This window comes from Condylura cristata, unplaced genomic scaffold (assembly GCF_000260355.1).
Source record: "Condylura cristata isolate star-nosed mole 26May11 unplaced genomic scaffold, ConCri1.0 scaffold00024, whole genome shotgun sequence".
In the NCBI taxonomy this organism is placed as follows: Eukaryota; Metazoa; Chordata; class Mammalia; order Eulipotyphla; family Talpidae; genus Condylura; species Condylura cristata.
In genome coordinates this window covers 7,068,632-7,092,700 of record NW_004567125.1, presented here as the reverse complement: position 1 = coordinate 7,092,700, position 24,069 = coordinate 7,068,632, and the positions used below count along the sequence as shown (strand labels likewise).

General features: G+C 38.4%; 1 protein-coding gene across 4 annotated transcripts in view; it reads right to left on the bottom strand.

Annotated features, from left to right (window-relative positions):
* Positions 1-24,069, bottom strand: part of SUN1 (Sad1 and UNC84 domain containing 1) — a 51,259-nt gene that overhangs the window by 11,360 nt on the left and 15,830 nt on the right. The window contains exons 3-17 of one of the 4 annotated variants that reach the window (XM_012729186.1): positions 18,950-19,138; positions 17,263-17,447; positions 16,268-16,294; positions 15,970-16,155; positions 10,269-10,466; positions 9,606-9,689; positions 9,154-9,261; positions 7,861-7,959; positions 7,236-7,329; positions 6,607-6,665; positions 6,327-6,472; positions 5,633-5,872; positions 3,340-3,426; positions 1,992-2,035; positions 229-364 (exon numbers count right to left, since the gene is read on the bottom strand). In XM_012729186.1, coding sequence (XP_012584640.1) covers positions 229-364; positions 1,992-2,035; positions 3,340-3,426; positions 5,633-5,872; positions 6,327-6,472; positions 6,607-6,665; positions 7,236-7,329; positions 7,861-7,959; positions 9,154-9,261; positions 9,606-9,689; positions 10,269-10,466; positions 15,970-16,155; positions 16,268-16,294; positions 17,263-17,447; positions 18,950-19,138 — 1,882 coding nt within the window. The remainder of the gene's footprint in view (positions 1-228; positions 365-1,991; positions 2,036-3,339; positions 3,427-5,632; positions 5,873-6,326; positions 6,473-6,606; positions 6,666-7,235; positions 7,330-7,860; positions 7,960-9,153; positions 9,262-9,605; positions 9,690-10,268; positions 10,467-15,969; positions 16,156-16,267; positions 16,295-17,262; positions 17,448-18,949; positions 19,139-24,069) is intronic. The other 3 variants (XM_012729187.1, XM_012729188.1, XM_012729189.1) reach the window with 3 other exon arrangements.

The window sequence follows — 24,069 nt, the reverse complement described above, 5'->3', positions numbered from 1 at the left end:
TCCCCACTCTGTCTCTGGTGAAGCCTCTCACCGCCCCTGAGCCTCTGGCCTGCACCCCAGTTCTGTATGCACAAATAAATAAATCTTTAAAAAAAAAACAAAAAAACTTCAAATATAGTAAAATTAGGTATTTAAAGGAAGCTGAAATTAAACAATATCAATAAGAAATCAACTCAAGTTTTCTAATACGTTTTATGATAAAACAATGCAGAAATGGAGAAAACTTACTCTTTCATGTGCTGTGTCTCCATTCTCACAGCTGGTCTTCAAATTCTGCCAATTTGACAACTGTGATTTCAAATGACCAAGCTCCATCTGAAGATGTTCAACCATGGAAAGCAGATGCTGTTCTTCACTGACTCCACTAGAAATCCACAGGGGAGGTGAGGAGGAGGAAAGAAGTCATGGTATCACCAATTATGTATACTAAGATAAAAGCATTTGATGAACACATTTAGGTAAAATAGACCACATTTCTAGATAAGTTGATATGGCTAAAACAGCAATTCATCTCATATTAACATGAAAATTTAATGCCAGTTTCAAGTCAAAATCCTAAAGAGATTTTTTGCACCTTATTTTATTTATGTATACACAAATATGCACACCTTCTCAAGTAGGATATCTAACAAAATATTACAAATAGTGGTATCTTTCAGTGATAGGTGAAAGACCTCTCTTAAAAATATTTAATATTTACTCACTGTATCTTCTTAAAATTATAAGACAATGTCATCAATGATCATTATAAAGTTGCATATGAATTTTTCATGATAGTGGAAGGGGTAGCTGAACTAAAAAATGTATGGTTTCAGTAATTCTATTTTTATGTAGCATTTTATAATAAAATATTGTCATTATTATATTTGTTTATAGATGAGCATAGTTGCTTAGAAGCAACAATTCATATCTCAAAAAAGTATACTCCATGAAAAGCATTTTAGGGTCTGTACCTATTTAATGAAATAAAGCTCTGAAAGGAAAGCATTAATACCCCTTATAGAAGGAATATAAGATCTAATGTCATGATACGGATCCATACAAATACACGGAAGCTAGAGAGAAAGATCTGGAGTGACAGCATGTCTGTCTGCTCCCCATTCCACCTTGCTCCAATCCAGCCAAAGGAATTACTGGAAAAAAAAGCTAAAGGTTGTCACACTTAGACAAAGGTACACATAGTGTGAAGGGAGTATATGTGACAGAATTAAAGGTATGAAAAGTGATACAACTTTTAGCATATCAAGGAAAAAGAAACTCTACCACTTTAGAGGACTCACGGAAAGCAGGTAATGTGGAGAAGAAAACTAACTAGGGTAGTGAGGAAATAAACACTAAACTCCAGAAAGTGATGAGCAACTGTAAAGATGGCAAAAAGAAAAAAGAAAAAAAAAAAAAAGGCTCAGGGCAGGCACAGAACCACTGTATCCTGGCATGAGAAGGCTGGCAGTAGTGAGGAGGGAGGCCAGCTCCATTAATTTAGGTTATCTGCCCAATATAAAAGGGCTGCTCATTTCAGAAGGCAGGGGACCTGCCCACACTGGGTAGGCGACTGGGGAGGGGAAGCAGCACAGGTCTGAGCATTGACAACCATGGTGCCAGCTAAGTTCCAGGCACAGACACCCATCTGATACCATGCCATAAGTTCTTATTGGGGTCCCACTCATCTGTGTCCTGAGGGGTCCTCAAGGACACTTAGCTAGTGAGTCTTCTCTGGGTCAGAATAAAGGGCTTGACTGTTTTGGGTGTGGTTACCACACGTTCATACTGTGTAGAAATGAACAGTATATAACCAACCTTCAACCCTCTCCCACCACCTCATCTGGTGGCTCCAAAGGGTCACCCAAAAGATACGCAGCTGTGAATGCTGCCACCTGCAAAGACCTGTTAGGCCAGGTACACACACCAGTGTCCCCTCATTAACAACTGCAGCAGCTCCACATAACAAAAGGGAAACAGAAAACAAGATATTTAATTTGAAATTATCATACCTAACTGTTCTTAGCTTGATATCTTCTAATTCCTTCTGGATGGCCTAAAAAGTATAAGAAACAGCCTGTTTAAATATACAAGGTTATACACTACTTTTCATAAAATCATATACTTGATTAAATACACATACAAACACTCTCCCCCCACCCCCGCCCACCACACGCTTATATGGGAATTGTCCCCCCTTAATTCCAAGTCCAGACCTGTTTATTGGCTGGCAGGTGGGACATGGCTATTCTATTTTTCAAAGTAAACTTCAGAAGACACAATATGTATTCAGAAAGGCTGACAGGGCACATGAGAACAGCTTGATGGACTTTCAAAAACTGTTCCTATAACTAAACCCCAGGGCAAGAAGAGGAGGTTGCCATCATTTTTGGGAAATGTTTTTTAAATGTGGAAGGGTGAGGGAAAGGAAATGGCAACTTTACACATGAAGATATTATATACTGATATGATCTGTTCAAAGATACAGATGGCAACACACTGCACTAAGTTGAATGACTGTGTCTGTTCAAACAGTAACCCTGACAGAGGTCAGAATCATCAGAGCTTAAATACAGGCTAGAGCAAGTGCAAATTGAAATGAATGGTAGGCTCCTAGCAAGCGACTGGCCCTTCCAGTACCATGGAAACACCTGATGCACTATTGAACTGAATTCACAGATTCTAACACTCTCACAACACAGTAGCTGGTCTGAGAGCCCTACATAGTATCACATCTAACCCAGGTCAATTCTGTTTTTCTATTTAGTTCAACAATGATACCATATCTGATGACTGGCTCTGTGTGAAGCACTCATGAAACATAGAACCTGAATCCAAACTCTCCATAAATCCTGTCTTAGATTAGTGAAAACACGCTACCTCCTCCTCTGCCTTTACTAACATCTTATAATAACTTACTTCCCTACCAGAAAATTAATCAAAACATTCAGGTCCTCATTATCCCTCCAAAGACAACCTATTGCCTTTGGTGTAGGTTGTGATTCTGAGAAGCAAGGACTTTAGAATGGGGCATGGCCAGAGGTGGCCTTAACCTGGAGAGCCAGCCTCTTGCTTCTGCAGTCCCACTGACCCCTGGCTGACATCTGGGTTCAGGCTTTCTCCTCAATAAGTCACCTCAGAACAAGTGAGCCAGAAACATTTTTGAAACATTAAAGTAAAAAAGTAAACTATCAAGGGAAACAGGCACAGTCAGAAATCTTTTTAATTTTATAAGGGAAAGCAGCCAAAACCCTAAGAAAGCATTTTAAGGTTAGTAACTTGAAAACAGTAACTGCAGTTGACTTTCTTATTAAAAAATTCACTTTGTTGGGGATATAATTAATGGTCAAAAAATAATACCTCAGATTTTTCTGTCAGTTTTCTAAGAGTATCTTCCAAGTTTGAGATGCGCAGCTCATGTTCTTGCTGGAAAGTCATAAAATCAGCCTTGAAAAGGAAAATGGATGAATGATAAGAAAGTTATGCAACAAATAAACAAAAACCTAGCCAAGTTAGACCAATTTACTGATATCCCAAAATTAGAGACTTGGTCACAATCTGTGACACAGCAAGCATCCTAGAGGGAGTTATCTTCTGGTGGCTTATCTTCAGCTCTGAAATTTAGAGATCTTAAACCTCTGCTGAAATGCACAAGTAACTTTACTAATTATATATGAGTATTAATAAAGTCTTGTAATGACAGAAAATTTAATTGATTACTATTCATACAACAAATATTCACTAAGCACCCACTGTGTATGTATAGTGATTGAAAGAAAAAGAATTATTGATATTGATGCATAACACATCCATTCCCATCTCAGTCTATTCGTATGAAAAAAGTGAACACAAATATAAGAAACAAATGAACTAGAACATTTACCCAGAACACTTAGTAATACCATTCAGAACAGAGTTTATCACTTATCAAGTGGTTTATTATGCAATTAAATAAACAAGTTACTTTTCTGACATAGTGAGAGAAGTGCTCATCAAAAGCATCAATGATAAAGAAAATCAGCTTTTCAAACATAAGCTGACTGCTGGAAAGTAAGTTTAACATAATTCCTCTGAGATTTCTTCAGCAATTTTTAAAAGACAAAACTATAGCAAAAAAAGAGAATATACTCCCTAAGGAAGTCTCAAAAGAAATCTTTGCCAATTATATAATCAGAGGGCAATAATGGAGGTGAGGACAACATGGCCAAGGTATTGTGCATTCTGCAGGACTGAAATCCAGATCGGAGACAGAAACAGGATAATATGCTTATTATGGGTAATTTCATTTGTTAATTTATACCCCACATTATTCCAAAAAATAACCACAATGATTTGTAAAAATTTACATTAAAAATATGTTTAAAAAAGATAAACCTGAGTAAAAGATAAAGGTCATTTGGAAAGATGAACCCATGGGTGGATATGTGGAAAGCGTAGGCACTGAAGTCAGCTGTGAGTTTCCTCGCTGCCGACTCTCCCGGTCTCCAGCTGCTCAGCCCTACATCCCTGTGCCTGACCAAAGGTCCTAGGTTTGAGCTGTCCGATACTGTAGTCACCAGCCACATGTGTTGTTGAGCACTGAAATGTGGCTACTGCAATTGAGAAACTAAATTTTATTTAGTTGAAGTAAATTAAATTTATACAGCTACAGGTAACTAATGGCATGCTCTACTAGACAATGCAAATACACACACACACACACACACACAAATACATGTCAATAGCTCAGAGGAAAATGTGAATTATCAAGTAATTAAAATATTTAACCCTAGTGTGTTAAGAACCCTCCTGCTTCAGGAGAATTCCGTGCTGAATGAGGAATACCATCGTAATCATACCTGTATACAGGTAAATACTATGGAAGATGGTATAAGAGAATGGGTTAAATCTGTACTAAGTGAATCTAATTTTGAAAATGCACCCAGGCTGCATAAAACAGAAGGTAAACATTTTTTTCTTAACATTTGTTGATGAGAGGGTAAATGAGCCATAACTAAAGCTGCCAGCTCACTACTATCTTCTAATTTTTCACCCACATCATCTCTGCTGGAATGAGAATCTCTCAGGCTGCCTCAGCTAAGAAGTGTCTAACGCCGGTGTGCTTCCTAGTGTGACTCCTCTCAGCACAATGCTGCCTATTAGGAGAGGACTCAGTGAGCTGTCACCTCATGAATTCCAGCCGAGTTCTTTTTTGATCCAGATTTTTAAGCAGATTAGTTACAACTCTTCCTATTTCCCCTTATCTGCAAAGAAACAACAAAGTTCACCCTCTCCACCTACAAAGTTGTTAAATGGCCAGCTACGTTAATTGGATCATACTGAAACCATCTCAATTTTATGCCCGAGAAACTGAAAACAACAACAAAAAAACTATTGAGAAATCAGTGTAGCACACCAAATGTCTTTTGAACAGATAGGAAAACTTCAAGCATATTGATCCAGGCAACTATAAGCTCAAGGTCCCTTCATACTACCAGCATTATCACAGCAGAAAAAAAATAAACACGTGCCTCAGGCCACAGCAGGATCATAAAATTACTTTATTTAACAAATAATTCAATAATTAAAAGTACAACCACTCCTCACTGCAGTGCCTCTCCTGCTCCTTGTGCCCTAGAGGAGAACAAAACACTTAAGAACCTCTTAGCATTACCTTAGAGCTCAACAGTCCATCAGCATTAATTTCCTTTAGGTGCTGTCTCACCACATCTTTAACCAAGGACAGCGTGCCTTCACTACCGCTGTCCATCTGGTCCACCCGCATTTGTAATTTCTGAAGCAAAACTGTCAGTTCTCTAAGTTTCTCTTCATGGTTGTGACACTGTCCATACAAAGATGTCATCCGCCTTTCCACTTCACTCATGCGATGCCTGGTAAAAGTCTCATCATCACCCTAAAATGGAAAGAAATTCCGACAGCAACAAATGAGAAACTAGACCAAGACCTGAATAATCTTAAGCAAAAAATAAGTAAAAATACAAAACACAGTATTATGGTAAAATGCTAACTACAATGTACACAAATACAACTAAAGAGAAACAACAAATACTTTCATCTATTAGTGATTTTTTCTTGCACGACAGACAATGGGTGGTTTTATTTTTTTCTATTTTTCCAAAGTTGTTAATACTATGTTTTCAATTCAAATTTACTTAATAATGAGGTTACTTTAAATCTACATTATTTCAATTCAGAACATTTAAGAAGCTGTAAAACTTGCTTATTTGAGCTTTAAAAATATTTTCTAAAAATGTGTACCCAACTACCCTGTTCACTAATAGTAAGAAAATTTACTCTGAAGAATACATATTTACAATGCCAGGAATGAGAACTTTCTAAGTGATTACCTCTGGAGGCTGGCTCAGGTGAGAAGTGTCTGGTGTGAACATGTTCGTTAGGTCATCCACCCTCTGTGTTCTGTACAAGTCTGTCCAGTTTAACACAGGTAGGAATGAAAGGAAACCACTCTGGCCCCACAATGAAAGGCCTGCACCTTAAAGGAGAGAAAAATTGTGTACACATGAACTTACACTGCTTCTCAAAAGATATATAAAAGCTTCATTCTTTCACTAACTTACATATATATCCATACATATTAAAAAGGGTACTAAGACAAATTTTACATACCTAGTAAAAGTAATAGTGGAATGAGCAAGATCAGAAACTTGCAAATATTTCGAAGGCACCTAGAAATAAAAAAATAAACAGTAACTTGGAAAAAGTAAAAGGCAGGTTCTATATTCTATTTTACTACACTAGATAATTTTCTACAAAATGCCCCTCTCCCCATTTAAAAATGGAAGTCCACAGTACCAGAAATGCAGTTATATTTTATGTATAAGTAATATATACAACTACAAATGGTGTCTCTTGGGCCTACCTAGATCCATACCCATTTAATATTTAGGTGCCATGCTAGGAGCTACAGGATTCCAGAGCAGGAATCCAGGATTGGACACTAGTCCTGATCATACCCTTCTTAGTTGAGTAGCCTCAATACATTATTTCATCTCTGTATACTTCTGTATCTTTAAGAATGATATCTATCTCTCCTATCTCACAGGAGTGGTTTGAAATTGAACAAAAACCTGAAAGCATTTTGATAAATAAATGCAAGACATTAATAAACCAAACTACAAAAACCATTTAAACATAAGCTAAATCATCATGAAACAAAGCAAATATCCTGCATTTAGCCTCCCCCCAAAAAATCAGTTCTTTAAAATAGCAATTTGATGTGTTATCAGTTTTCTTACCTAGTAAGAAGAAATACATTCAGCCAAGAAATTAAAGTAACAAACTGGTACCATCCAATCCCTAGCCACCAGAATATTCCAGAGGCTGCCTTCCCTAAAAAAGAAAAAACCAAATATTCTAAGGAAATTTTTTTTAGGAAACCAAACTCCTAAATGCATTATTTTTGTAAAGGCCAAGCTAGAAGCACAAGGAAATTTACTAGCAGATATTTTGCAAGTATATTATGATGAAATTAGGAATGAAATATGTTAACATAATTTAGTTATTATAGCAGAAATACCCATACACTCAAACACAGAAACATAACACAGAAACCAGAGCAAACGTGATGCTGGCAGATGCACAGGACAAGAGGAAACACCAAATCCATGCATTCTCAATAACAGGAAAATCCAGCAGCTAGCCTTACACAAACTCCACACCAGAGAAACAAGAACATTCATGCAACTGCAAGTTATAGTATGTTAGTACTGTAAGGTATAAAGAATAAAACATGTTACATCATGAATAAAGTATACAACCCTAAAATGAAAATTTTACTTGGTGAAGTAAGTCATTTACGCAGAAGCTAGTAACCGCCCAAAGCCTTGGAGCAAATGTTAACACAGAAAGCCAGATAACCACCTGGAGCCAACATGGCCAACCAGAGAACTGACAGCATCGTCTTCGATACAGACCATCCCGCAGCTCCAATCCTTTGTAGTGTTTGCAGCAAGAGGTAACCTGTGATAGATTAGATGTGCAGGAGAGGCACACTCAGACACACACACCAGAATGCCAGCTTTCCATTTACAGCAGAAACTCACATTAGTACAGGCTACCAAAAATCCTCTCCTATTACTAAGTCAAGGGCCTCCTCACAAACAAAAATATTCAATTACTTTAAGTCCAAGCAAGATACTGAAAAAAGCTTAAGAAAACCCTGCTGCACATACGAATAGTTTTCATTCACCTTTCTCTGCATGAGATACTAGAAACGTAAAAAGTAAATCATCGGTCTTACGAAATCCAAAGTCTGGTTACTGGGAACTACCCTACACAGCTTTCTAGATCATGTTAGCAGAATTTATATTGAAAAAAAAAAAAAATACAATACTTTAAAACAAAATTCCATAGAAACAAACAGTTAACAAGCTCTAAGTGAGACAATGATAACACAGAAACCAAAATGACAGTTCTAACAGTTAATATTTTCTAGGGACGAAGTATTTTGGAATGTTTAATTATAGGGCCACTGGATGACTGACTGTAACAACAAGCTTTATATCAAATATCACATATTATATAAAGAAACTGTTTACGAAATAATTTTTTTCTTTTTTTAAGAGTAACTGTTGAAAGTTGTATTAGCGCTTGCCTGTTGATTCCTGAGACTATTTAGGAACATGACATGGCTGATATGCAAAGAAATAATAGTTGAAGAGCTTATTTTGAAAGTTATTGCTTTATGGTTAATAATAGTTGGGAAAACTATTTTTGAAGCTCAACTTTATTTTCAAAGTCACCTAAAAAAGGTACCTTTTTACCAAGAAGCTTACATGTGTAAAATGGAAAACTAAAGCTTTATGCACGCGTCTCCTTGTTGCACAGGTTTAGGGCACAGATAACATCACCAGAGCAACGAGGAGCAGTATATTTCCCAGGGTCAGGCAGCTTCATGTCGAGATAACACTCCCCAGAAGGGTGACCAGCCTTTTCTAAGCCTTTACTTTCACATAAATAAGCTATTTTTTGTACGTTTAATTTGTACTAAATATATTTACAAAGAAGTTTTTCAAGAGAGATAATGCCCATACATTCAAGTTAGTATCATTCCTCTGTCTTTAAGGAGCACTTGAATTCTAAATACAAATTAAACAAGGAACAAGCATATGTGAAGAATGTGATAAAACAAAGTATAATGGTGCAAGAGACAACCTGCATAAGAAAAGATGTGCCAAGTGGCCCCTGCTCCAAGTGCCTGTGAAGACTGCAGATAGATGGCCTTGTGTGTTTCAAGATGCTTCTGCCCCTTACAGTCATCGCCTGTGGATGGTGGTGATAAGCAGTTAATTTGACAGATTAATAAGCAAATCTTGTCAATCTCAACGGTGCACAGCAATGGCGGTTTGAAAAATTTAAAGACTGAATTATATTTTAAGAAAATTAAAAAAAAAAAAAAAAGCAAACAGTCTGGTGGTTATCCGCTTCTAATATGCAGGGATTAAAAACAGCTCTTCCAGCCTGTCTTAATTGGTGCAGGGCCTGTATTCATGTGATTCATTCATTCTCTATTATTAATAGCCTAATATTAATAGGGGAACAGGAATGTTCCTGTGGGGAACATCTCAAGACCCAAAGTTCCACATGTGAAATGAAGCCATACTTACACAACGACTCCCCATTCACACTGAGGTGGCCTTGCTCTCCGACAAACTCTTTTACATTCATTCTCCCACAGTAATTGGAATGAGCTGCAATACACGCAAAAGAGGCTTAGAAAAACTCAACAATGCCAAGTTCAAATGCTTCTCAGATTCCAATGAAGCCAGCTTGGTCAAGAGCATGCGAGGCTGACCACCTCCACTTTCAAGATAGTTGATGGCACAGACAATGCAGGTGATTATAGGTGACAGAGGTCTGCTTAATTTAGTTTGACCCATGTGGCTAAATACACCCAGTTAATACAACTCAAAGATGGGCCAGCTTAAAACTTTTCTGAAACATCATCATCAAACGCCATTCAAGTGAAATTGTTTTTGCTTTAAAAAGATAGTAAAAATCAAAACTTGCAAGTATGTTAACTGTATTTCAAAAGTGACTTAAAGATGTTTAAACATGGGTGAACTTTCAGAAAACTGAATTATACACAGAACACATTAAAACTTTCATAAGCTCCCTTCTAGAAAGGTCCAAAGAAAGCAGCCACAGAGAATCCGCATGGTAACCCAAAGAGAAGAAACATAAATCAAGCACCAATTGGAAAAGAAATGTTTTCTCCACCTCGAAAGCATTTATTTGGTGGAAAAGGGAGGAAAAAATTATTTAAATACCTTTTGATTCATGGCTTTCTGACTTATAGCTTTTTGAGTCACGATCTTTTGATTCATAACTTTTCAATTTGTAATTTTCTGATTCATAATTGAGCTTCATTAAAACCACTTGAAAAAGTTGAACTAAGAATGATGAAAAAGATGACGAAGTGTACTTGGCCAGCCACAAAATCCTATCCATGTAGAAAGATGCACCGCCTATCAAAAAACCGTGAACACAGTTACTTCTTCCCACAAAGCCAACATTTACTCCCCTGGTAAGTCAGACAGTTAAATTATTCATTTCAGGCAAAGAAGAATCAACATTTTAAGACAGACACCAGCAACAACTTGGAAGAGTCATAATGACAACGGATGGCAGTCTGCACACAATCCACGCCGACAGGCAGAGCTGCAAAAGCCACCAATATAGAACAGCTATCAACGCCAAGTCTTTCAACAGCAATCTACAAAACAGCCAGTGTATCAGGTCATTTCTCCCCAATATTGTTTTCATATGCACTGTATTTATATATTGCCAAGAAGTCACCCTCTTATCTGATTCTCCAGGCCTCCCACCCTCCCCTTACCCCTTTATTGCCTTGCTTGGAGAATTCACGACTTTTGCTGCAGCATTTAAAACAGGAAACAGAAAATGAACTGATCATTAGGAGGGAGAGTTAAGTTCAGCTGGAAACACAGAACTTGCTTCTAAGATTTAACTTTCCCACTTACTCTCCCAACTCAACAACACTTCAGTGATTTTAGAATACATAGCATAGGCCAGCTTGAACTAGTGAAGTCTGAGTTGGAGTGTCTTTAAAGAAATAATTAGAATTTTTTTCTCCCCAAATAACCTCAGTAAAGTAGTAAGTTATTTGCAAACTGGAACCTTGTCCCACAACAACATAAAACTGGAAGGCCCTCCCTGGTGGTGCAACAGGTTAAAGCTCAGAATTATGAAGCTAACTGCAGCCACTGAAGCATGAATTTGATCCCCTGCCAGGGAGCTGACCCACATGGCACAGCAGACCCCTCCTGACCTACCGACTGTTTCCCCCAGTACTGTATTTCACTTGATCTGCCAGTTCTGTTCCCCGCTCTGTCTCTGGTGAATCCTCTTACCTCCCTGACACCACTGGCTTGTACCCCAGTTCTTATATACATAAATAAATACATCTGTGAAATAAAACATCAAACTGGGGCTATCAGCCCTGAACATTAGTGACAAATTTGTTCCAAACTCTACATACTTTCTTCTTTGTTTTCATTGTAGTATATACTTTATTGATTGACAAAAATGGGGGGGGGGGAGAATCTCTTAAGAGATAATGTGTGGTCAGCTTCACTGATAATAAAAACAGTGAAATTCCATTTCCATCAAAGTAGCAAAAATGTTAAAGGAACTAAAATATAAAGAACTGGAAAGTGTATATAGAATGGGGACTCTCATGTTGCTATAATGGTGGGAAAATGTTAGTCTGTTTTTGAAAGTTAATTGGAAGAATTTATTTAAATTGAAATTGCACATAACCTTTGCTCTCTTTTACCAATTACTGATTTAGCAAGTGAAAATTATTTATGTAGAAGCTGATGGTCAAAACAGTTTTGAAAATATATTGACTGCTAGTTATGTTTTCTTCAGGAAGAGTAGCCTCAGGCAGTGTGTTCATCCTCAGTGCTGGTCTTTATTAGTCCCTTAGCTGCTGACGTGCTCACAGTTGCTTCTGCAGTCAAATGGACCTTGCACACCTCTTCAGTAACATTTTACTACATTGGGACTAGTTGGTTTGCCACACAGCTCCAAAGTCAGTTACTTCATCTGCCATAGGCAGTAGACATTTAGACCTTTATTTCTCTAAAGCTTAAGGCAGGCTCAGTAAGAAAAATTTGTTCTAAGTCAGCAAAACAACTGACAATTTTTCACAGAAATGACCTATCTTTTCTAAATTAATTTACACTTTCCTTGGAAGTGTTGCCTTTGGCAGGAAAGAGAATACAGAAAGTCTTTTTTCCTGTGAGCACTTCCAGTGAATCAAGCAAATCAGGCCAGTCTCTGGGCCCAATGAAAGGAGTGTACCTGGTATAGCTAAGTCTTCCATGTCTTCAACCTTCATGCTTCTTCTAAAGAATCTAATCCTCAAGGAAGAATGTAATCCATCCATTTGCACACATCTCATCAGCACCCTGCTTTGTTGAGCACTACTTAATGTCCTAAGGAAAAGACTTGTGGTCTTTTAAAGCCTTTTTGATATGAACCAGAAAATCATGTTTTGTCAAGAGTGCATGCAACTTGAAACTTCCGAAGGTTCGGATTTGAAAACCACAGGGTTCATGTGCGGTACAATCTTTAACTCGTCTAATCTTGACTCTAAGGTAAGATATGCATTGTACATAAGTAGATAGATACATGGAAATGCACACAAAGAAACACTGTCTTTAGTAATATACAAACAGAAAACACTTGATTCAAAGTCCATTTAGACACAGCTCATTTAACCTTACACCGGCATCAAAAAACTTAATCTTAACATATCAAAAAAGAATTGCAAAGCCACATACATACTATGATGACAATTAAATTGAAAACAAACTACATATTTCCATAGCTAGACAAAAGCAAAATTCAGGTTCTGGTTCACCACACTGTGAGTTATATACTTTAAAATGGTTAACTGATTAATGTTATGTTATAAGAATTTACACCTTATTTTAAAAATCAGGCTTCACATGGAACTACTCATAGCAATGGTTATTTCTTGAAGGGAAACTAAATAAGGATAGGGGACAGACTTACTTTATCTGTACTTTTTAAAGATTTCTCCAAGAGAATGTAAACAAACACAAACATAAAAAAATGTGTGTGTGAGGTCCCTCCCTGGTGATACAACAGGTTAAAAGCACAGCACTATGAAGTTATCGCAGCTACTGTAGCATGAGTTCGATCCCCAGCCAGGAACATGGCGTGGCAGACCTCTCCTGTCTTGCCCGCTGCTCCCCTCAGCAGTGTATTTCAATCTGCCTGTTCTGTTCTCCACTCTGTCTCTGATGAATCCGCTCACCCTCTGCACCTCTGGCCTGTACCCCAGTTCTGTATGCATAAATAAATCTTTTTTTTTTTTTTAAGATTTATTTATTTATTCATATAGAACTGGGGTACAGGCCAGAGATGCGGAGGGTGAGAGGATTCACCAGAGACAGAGTGGGGAGCAGAACAGGCAGATCGATGAAGTACACTGCTGAGGGGAGCAGTGGGCGGGTCAGGAGAGGTCTGCCTCGCCATGTGGATCTCCTCCAGGGCAGGCGGGAATCGAACTCATGCGGAAGTGGCTTTAGCTTCTTAGTGCAGTGCTTTAACCCGCTGCGCCACCAGGGAGGGCCCATAAATAAATCTTTAAAAAAAAAAAAAAAGTGTGTGTGAGAAAGTTAATTTATGCTTGAGAAAAGCTGTTCATATTTTAAGTAAATAAGGTTTATATAACAATCTATTCAATATGACAACTGTGCAATGGAAAAGCCTGAAGGCAAGGCTCAATGTGTGCATGCTGTTAGGAGTTTGTTTACCTGAGTGGTAGGCTATGAGTGATTTTAATTTTCTTCCTTAAGCATCTCTCTGATTTTCTAAAGTTCTCTCATAGACAGTTTGCTCTAATAATTAGAAATAGATTATCTTTGCAGGGTAACAAATTAGTATTGGCTCTATACTGTTACAATCTGAAGTGCAAGGATGGTAGAAACCCAAAGCAAGTAAAAATACAAGTTGTTTTCACCTCAAAAATACTCAAAATCAGTTTAGACAGGGACTACCAATGAATTTTTGGAGACTACTAACAAAATTACACCCGGAACTTACTGTGTAAGAATTACTCACATGAGCTGAGTTCAGGTACATGACAACATCCATATTATACCATTTTAAGTACATGTAATGTTTACTAGTGTAAGTTAGGAGGTTTCAGAAAAAATAATAAATGCTCCCATAGATGTTCAAGGGTCTGTAAGCATCAGCATTCCACCAAATAAAAGTTCATACAAAGTGCTTCACTCTAAGAATGTGATGTTCAACTTAACAATAGCAGACTTCAAAGCAAAGTCTCATAAACCTCTGTAATAAATAAGTCTTTGTACAGTTATGTTGACTTCTGTCAGGTGCTGAACTCTGAGCTCCCCCTGGTCAGTAAGCATGCAGTGGGCCAGGAGCATCTTCGGGGTCAATCACCCTAGAGATAAGACACCTGGGTACAGGTCTGAGCTCCATCACTTCCAGCAAGTTTGTAAGGTGGTTAAAGCCTATAAGCTAGTAAAGGCCTGGATGTCAATCTGTAGGCTAGTGAAAGCTCAGAGTGCCAGTCTTTGAGTACACTGAAGTTAGGTGCCAGTCTATAAATGGGACAGGGCTACTGTGAAGATTAGTGAGACAAGCATGCAGAACACAAGAAGTGGATGAGTGTCTGCAATGTTGGTTTCCACTTAAGGGGCGCTCAAGCAGGATGTAATCTAGAAAGTACTATAAAGGAAATGCCACCTCCTCTCCCACTTTTCTACATTACAATTTTGTTATACTAATACTAATAGTGTCAATTAATGCTATAGGAGACAAAGCCAGAAGAAGTTCTAGTCACAAGGATATAAAGTTAAAATGAAAATAAACCTTAGCACTGGTACCATCCTTCATTGTATCAAAACACACTGAAAAATATTAGCTGAGTGCCCCAGGTGCAAGGTACAGTCAGGAATACAGTGTGTAATGTGACACAACCCTGCCGTGCTGATGCCTTCTATCCCCACCTAGTCTAAGAGGCAAAGCAGGCCCGATGGTCCAGCCAAGATGACTAGCACTAGACAAGGTGTGAAGAAATCAAAAACAAGGTGAAACACTTTCAAATCAAATGTTCCCCCTAACTTCTCTGTGTCTTGGTGAGCAGTGTTTGAACCAGGAAGTCATGGAAGGTCATCTTGGTCATGCCATGGGACCTGGAAGGGGATCTGTAGCTAGGTTTTTCCTGGAGGCTCAGTAATAAGGACAATTCAGTACCACCTGAGCCAAGATCAGGCTCCTACAGGCCTACTTAGAAGAGCTTTAGCAGGCTCTCCTCATTCACCTCCAGAGCCCTATCTAAGGACCTCCATGTACAAGCAAGTTCAGTCAGGACTCTGAAGTCCACTTCTGCCAGTTAACAGGGCACCATGGCTCTGCAATGAGTCAACATCCCCAACAAAGCTAGTGCTCCACATTCCCCAACCCAGCCCCTGCACATTCCTGCATCACTATCCCCAAATTTGAAGTCCGCACACCCACTAATTCTCATGGCAACAATAGAGCCCACAGTAATGTTTTTCATTGTCAAAAACACCTCTGGTAGCAGAAGTCATAAAGTTACTCCTTAAGGTCATGTGAATGTGACAGTAAAAAAAAAAAAAAAAAAAAAAAGGAGGCACCTGAAAGGACCACACATTCATGTTTCATTCAATTGGGGTTTTCTTTTGCTTAACAAAGTTCAAATATATAGAATTTTAGACACCTCTAGGTTAAAAGTACTAACCACATAATATGGAAGTTGAAAGAGAAAGTAGAGGAACAAAAAATTAATTTTGGGAGAGCTTCTTCAACTTTTAAAGGATAATTTTGAGTTTAAGTCTATGATAGAAAGGTTGTAGAACCAGGTTTATAAAAGTAAATATTTGGGCATGAAATCTTCTAACTTAAAAAACTAAGACTTACGTTTTTGAGTTCTATCTCTGGAGTAAATTCTGGAGGCCAGTGGGGCATGGGGCGTGGCGTGCACGGTGAGTGTGTCCCTGCGCTCAGACAGCATGCTGCAGTCACTGCAGGTGTAGCCGTTGCTCTTTGTGGCTGCTGCCCCTGAGGCCAGATCACCATTTCCCTGATTGACAGCTTTATTTCCACCTAGTTTTAAAAAAGTAAGCAGAACCTGCTTATCACAACATGCTGATATATCTAACTAAAACTTCTAACTTGAAAGTTAGGAAGTTAGAAAGAATAATGACTAAATAATTACCTTTAAGATCTCCATCATCATCAAGACCTGAAAAACACACACACACACATTTTGTCTGTTGAGCTCAAATTATCATGCCAGAACAAAACCCGCACACACACAAAAACAAAGGTTACAGTGTTTAGTCAACCAGCATTACAGCACTGGTCAACATTTATTTTATAAACTGCCTATAATTTAATGAAAATTTCTCCAGATTATTCAGACACTATCTTATGATTCAAGGTGAAAATATGTCTTCAAAAACACTTATACACATGCACAAGTACACACACAAAGCTAAGGAGGCAGTCAGAGAATGAGGAGACAAGAAAAAAGCAGCAACAGCACCCACTTCCTCTGTTGCTTAGTGACTACTGCTTTTTGAGCAAAACAGACCAAATGTGAATTCCAACATTTCCCAAATTAGCACATATAAATTTTGGAACTAATCTGTATCTTCTAATTCTTTCAAAAGGGCCAATCAGAACATGAAGAGAACACAAGAAAACAGTTCTGTCAAAGCTGTCACTCCCCATGAGATGTTTTCAGCAGCAACAACAGGGGATCAATGTTCCTTCTTTAAGAAGAGTCAGCTTATAAACCACATCACTTCCTCCTTCAATCCATCTTTAACGGGTACTTTCCAATAAGTTAAAAAAAAAAAAAAACTATCTTGTTGTTTAGAGCTTTCTGGAATTTGAAATCACACTGGTCAATTTTTATAATGAGTTTGCTTAAACATCCTATGAAAGAAATGTATTTAGAAAAACAGTTGCCAGATTATTCCCTGACGCTAAACCTTCCCCTCACAACGCACAACTATATATAAGCACAGCCAAACAAGGCAGCAGTCAGGGCCAGGCTCCTGCACTTTTTATATGAGTTTAGGGAAAGCCTGGAAATTCCTGGATTCCTCCCAACCAGTCAGAAGCAAAAAGCAAAAAACCTGTCCATAACCTTCCTTTTTCTAGAACTATCTGAGAGATACAAGTTCTGAATCTCCTGTAACTCACCCCAGAAGTGGGCCACTTTGGTCTGCTCACGGATGAGAGACTCATCCAATACAGGAGGCCGCAGACATGCCTCAGCCTGCAGCCCGCCAGAGCTGCTCTGGCTGACAGCCGAGGACACTGCCCTCCTTGAGGTGTGGTTCATGCTGAAAGCCGATCTGCCTGTACCTCTGCGCTGTTTTGCTGTTCTAAAAAGAAAGGAATAAGAAACAACTTTATAAACTTATTCTAGTAAATACAAAATGATTCCATTTTATCAACATAAAATCTTTGAGGATAAATACAGTATCTTCAAGGTCACATTTCCTTACATCTTTTCTGCTATAACTAAACATCTATTCATTTTTAAAATGAATTCTTTAACTGGGGTCCAAGAACGCCTCCTAAAATTGCATGCAGATTTTTGGGCCCCATGACCTGAAAGTGGTTAAAGCCTAAAATAATCTGAGAATAAAAAATAATATAAATGTGAACAATTAATTATTTATAAATTTAATTTCTCCCCTTTTAAAAACAAGTTAATAGCTCATATATACATATCCTGTACTATTTCTCAATCTCTAGTAAAATGGAATCGCATTCAGTGTAAGGAGGCAAAGGTATAATCTGAAATCATTTCTGCATCTATAAATACCACAAATAACAAAAAGAAAGCTCTCAGAAACAAATATTTTATGAAAAATTCAGCATAAGTTCAGTCATGGGGACAGACAGGCAGGTGTAAGAGCCTTCCCTCTTCAAGCGCCTCATCACCCATCACTAAAGGACAAAACACCAGGATTTCTGTCCTATCTCACCACAAGTGGGGATCGCACACCAAGCTATACTTTGGACTTACTAAGTTCTAAAAGGATCTCCTTTCATGAACCTACTCCAGAGAAACTCCAGGGCTGAGGTGGAGGAATGTAGTTGTGTAAATAAACCCTGCAGTTGTTTGTCATTCGCAGAAACTATGGTAGGGGAACAGCTACTGACACCTGCCTGATATTGTCTAAGTGTGAGCACCCCCCCACTAGAAACCCCCCAACCCCATTTAATAGCCTCCATCCCATTCTTAAGAGAAAGACAACAGTTCAATTTTGGAAATTCATCATGTCTATGTGAGCAACAGAAAGTAAAGTTGCTACTTATTTCTAAATGACACAAAATTTCAGAAACCTCTGCTCCTTGGACACAAAAAGGGCGGTGAGCATATGGGGAATTCAGAAACCCAACAAACATAACAGACACCTGTATTTCACACAGGTATGACAGTTTATAAGGACTTTAATAACAGACTTGAACCAGTAACAACAGAGAGACACTCTACAATGTCATGTGATTATTGAGGGAAGGTGAGATTCCTTCCCTCAAACAACATTGGGTGGACAGCTGAAGTTTAATCCCTGTTACAAAGATGAATAAAGTTTTCTACACTGTGAATCTTGGCACTATATATAGAGCTGTGTCCACGTTACAAGGTGTCCACATCCCTCTCAAGGTTGCTCCTAAACAGAGAACTTGAAAACCTTAACTGTAGAATATCAGTATCAAATAATCCAAGGAATAGTTAACCCCTATTTATGGCAAAACTATGGCTTTTCACGCGCATCTGTGTTCAAGATAGTGTGGCTTTACAAATCGAAGATTTCATGTGTTTGGTTTTAACTGGCATTAGAATGAGGTATAATAAGAAGGAAGCAGCGCTCACCTGGTGACTCTGTCCTTGAGTGAGGTGGAGCTGCCAGCATGGGTATGAACATCCCTGGCCCGGCCATCCTCAGTGGAATATGCTGTGGTGGCCAGGCGCAGACTACGGCGAGACATTCTTGGAGAATCAAATACGGGATCCAATTTATGCTCGGTCTCAAAGTCCAGAGCATCAGAAGAATAACTAGAACTAGAAGGGGAAAAAACCTTATCAGAGAAATTATGCCTATAGCAGCACTTCTAAAACAACAATAGTGAACAGAATATATAATCTATCATGAATTTTAAAAAACAGCCATTATTTTGCGAAGAAGTAGGTTGGTACCCAAATCTGTGTAGGACTGGAACTCATTATACATATTCTACATGTTCTGACAAATGCAGATGTGAAGGCAGGTATTAAAGGCCAGAGTTTACCCTAAAAAGTGCTTTAGAACATGCCAAATTCTTGACAGTTCTTACACTATGACAACATTATAAAGAAGTCAAAATACACTTACTAAGCTACATCTATTTATTAAGTAACTGATAAAACAGCCAATGAGATATGTGATACGACATTTACTTTGACCACTGGAATGGTGTTAAATGAAAGCAATTTGAAGAGAAAAAGAAAAGTAATACTATTTCCAGTCTAATTTATCATAAAGTACAACAAAGTAAGACAATGCCTTCCCATTTTTTTCTTTAAAAAAGATTTATTTATTTATGCATGCAAGAGCTGGGGTACAGACCAGAGGTACAGGAGAGGGGGTATGTGTGTGTGTGTGTGTGAGAGAGAGAGAGAGAGAGAGAGAGAGAGTGTGTGTGTGTGTGTGTGTGTGTGTGAGAGAGAGAGAGAGAGAGAGAGAGAGAGAGAGAGAGAGAGAGAGAGAGGATTCACCAGAGACAGAGTGGGGAGCAGATCTGACAGATATACTGAAATAAACTGCAGAGGCTGAGAAAGGACAGTCATGTGGGTTACCTCCTTGGCTGGGGCTACAGTGGATGCTGAGACTTAAACCCTTGCACCATCAGGGAAGTCACATGTAATTATCTTAAACTAAAAGATGAATCCTTGTGTGCTGTTAGCAAGTTTTTCTAAATCAAGAAACATAAACACCTATTTTATATCTCTGCTGGGGTGGGAATCATACCCTTGATCTGACCAGATAGTCTGGGTACCCAAGTGGAACTAACTGCACCCCTTTCACTTAAGACACAAATGACTGGATACCCAGTGAGGTATCCAAACCCATGGAGAAGCACTCACAGTCCAACAGGAAGAAAATGGTGAGTACAAAGCACCAGAAGAAGAGGAAGGAATTACTCTTTTTTTCCCTTAAGGGAGAGGCATGTGTCCAGAGTGCTGACAGCTGAGTGTTTCCTGAAACACTGAGGTGAAACAAGCAGGCAGGAAGACAATATTGCAAATCCAAAATATAGAGGAACGACACCATGAAAAGAAGGCCTGGATGCAGAAGGGCTTTCATGGGTATTCTGAAGGCCCAGGAACACGAGGTAAAGGGAAAGGGTAATTTCAAAGATCACCTGTAGTTTACCCAGGGAGGGGAGGTGCAAGTCAGGAATCAGTATGGGCTAATGATGTGGAAACCAACAGTAGTCGTGAGTATTTAAATAACTTTAAGAATATTTCTGCATTACAGTTTATATTTAAAAATACTTTCAGAATCTAATCATAAACTTATTAGATCTAACACTAAAACATACTCTCACATGACTGAGAATGGCCCATGTCAAAAACACCAGAAACAAGTATTGTCAAGAGTGTAGAGAAAAAGAACTCTATTACATTGGTGGTGGGAATATATCCATCTCCTATAGAAAGTATGGAAATGATCTGCCATATTGCTTAGCAATCCACTTGTAGTTATCTAAAAAATATAGAAACACTAATTTGAAACTTACATTCCCATGCTTATTGTATGTAGCATAATTTACAATGGCCAAGTTATGGAAACAACCTAAGTACCCAAAAATGAGTAGATGAAGATGCGGTATATATACACAGTTGATAATACTCAGTGAGATACTCATGCCATTTGCAGCAACATGGATGGAATTGGAAGGGATTATGCTAAGTGAAATAAGCCAGGAGAAAAGATAAATACCAAATGGTCTCACTAAACATGTGGAATATTAAGAAACCAAACAAAGGGGGCAGAGACAAACTTTAAAATCAACCCGTGAAATATAGCCATAGAAATGAGATATCCAGGGGAAGGATGAGAACAGGATTAGGGACACAGCACAATGGGCTATGTGTGAGTGGTGAGCACACTTCAGTGACTATAACTAAGGGGTGAAATCCTATAGTTCCAAAATACTAATAAGAATGTAAACCAATGGTACTTCATTTTTTAAAAATTCAGTAAGAGTAATTACAAGCTAATACAAATCAATACAAAATTCAAGATATTGCATGAATTTGTATGTCACATATAACTTTAGAGGCTCTAAACTTTTAACTTAGTGGTGGGGATGGGAGGTGGGGAAGCAGCAAAAGAAATCTTGTACAAACCCATGCTGAAGATGTTTAAGGACAGACAGCTAAATATAACATTAGTATAATCTAAAATATGGTTAGTTTTCCTAAAAACAGCTTGTGTAATTGTAATTTTAATTAAATAAAATTGCTATTTCAAATTAGAACTAATGGTTCAAGTATGGATCAATATCTCTCCATCTCATTCTTCTTCTTAATCTGAGAAATGAGCAGTTAGATAGTGAACAGTCTGAGCAGACAGAGAACACTGAAGAGAAAGTATATCCACCTCTGTTCAAGTGTCAAACCATAAGCAACTTGAGCAGCTGATGTAGACATAAGGCACAAATGTTGAAGGCAGGCCACCTGACTGTGCACAGAACCAACCCTCTCCCCCCCCACCTGCTGTGGAAGCTACAACCCAGGAGACACCACAATATCACCACACTCTAGACAGGGCCCATGGAACCTGGAAAGCCTTTTCCATCAGAGGGAGAGTTCCAAATGCTGTTAGTTTGGTTAGAAAGAGCACTAGGAAGAAAACCCTTATAAGAATATATGCTGCAACACTTGACAACAAAAATTGATGGCACATGTCCATCAACAGGGGAATGGCTAAAGAAACTAGGATATATCTATAGTCTATCATGCTTAAGGCTGCTAAAAACATGGATCTAGACTACTGTTACAGAAAGACCCAAGACCCATATAGTTTAAAAAAAATCTGGAGGTTCTCTCCAAACTGGCAACAAGCATTATCTCTGGAACTGAAAGGTAGAATCAGCGGTAACCTTAAATTATAGATAGGCAGTCACATTTAGAGCAGGAGAGGATGAGAGGAAGGAGGGAAGAGCCAGTATTTCCAGGTTCTGACTTCCAGGGTCCCACTTCCACCCCGGGGGCTGACTTGGGACTAGCTACTGCAGCAGTAGCTCCTCTGATGCATCAGATGACCTCAGAGGTCTCATTAACCCTCACACCCCATGACTGCATGGGGGCTGAGATCCATCCATGTTCTCAGCTGCTAGACTGGAGCCACGGACATCATTAGTAAGAGAAAGAGCTGACTGTCCTCAGGCAGAGACATCTAAGCACCTCCTCCAGGCATGACCTCATCAAATATGGGATGTTAAAGTACTTTGTTTTTCCACGAAACTGGAGAGTTGATACAAAATTTGAAACTGAAGTGAACAATTTGGATTAGAGAGAATACAATGACATATCCTAGGCTATAAAAAAAGATGATAAAGACCCAAAAGATAAACTATAGATCTGATTCTTAAGAGTATGGATTTTAGCCTAGTTCTCTCAGCAATTATGTAGTGCTATTGTTATGCATCTCTTTTTAAAATTTCTATTACATAATGGTACTTTTTTTTAAAAGACTGAAAAAAGTCTACCACAATTCAAAACTGGAAATAAAGATTACTACTGGTGAGTAATAAACTTAAGGGCAGAGTGCACACACATACTCCTACCAATGTCTAACTCTACTATGTCATCCCTACTCTGTCAGCTAGCTCTTCTCTCGCCTACTGGTAACTACCTGATAGAGCACACAGACATATTCTTGTCTCCTACCACAAAAAAAAAATTTTTAAATAAACCTTTCTTCTTTCTTATTAACCAAACTTGTTAAAAATGTTGCCTACATTCACTCTACAACCTACTTGATTCTGACTTTTGACCTGATTCCTATATTTGGCCTGTTTTGGTCAAGGGTGAAAGCTTTTTTGGCTCTGTGGAGTTGAATTCACTGGTGAGATCTCTCTCTAATCTTTCTTGGTCTACCAGTAGCATTTGACCTGACTGCTATTCCCTCTTTGAAACATTTTTCTTGGCTTCCATTTCAGATACAAATGTGTATTTATCCATATCCAACTCTCTGACCCTTTCTGTCCTGTTAACAAAAGCAACCTTTCACAAGAAGCTGAAAAAATCGGAAACCTATTTTCCCAGTCCCCTTCCAGCTAGAACACAAGTGTACAAACATGACCTACAGTTTAATGGGTGTAGAGAAGTCTCTGAAGGGGGAGGGAAACTCCTCCTACACAATTAAGCCATACTTATCAAAGGTTGCCATATCACATGTGAGAAGTGCATGGGATTTTATGAGTAGTTGAGCAAACCTCACAGATCAACTGCAACAAGCAGATACAGTGAGCCTAAGAGATGTAACAGGAAGTACCATCTATCGTTAGGCATGCCAATAAATATAAAGCGTGGAATTGATCAAACCTCTAAGATCTAACTACCCATGATTTCAGTTTACAGGAAATACAAGTTAAAATCTAAGAGACAAATCACCCAAATAAAATGCAAGTATCCTGTTTAGATTTTTTTTAATGGTTAAAAACAAATGAAAATCTGAGAAATTCGAGCATCAACTGAATTATCTGGCATATTAAGGAGTTTAGATCATTGAGAGCCTTTGGTGTGACACTGGTATTTTGGCTAGGCATTTTAAAGATATCACTGTTTTCAAGATTTGCTTCAAAGCACTGAGGAAGTAGAGATGAAAACTAGGAGCTAGTAACCGTTGAAGCTGGGTGCTATGCAGAAGGAGCTTATTACTATTTTCCAAACTTTCATACTGTTTCCTATTAAGAAACTCAGATAGAGACTGAACAGGGAGC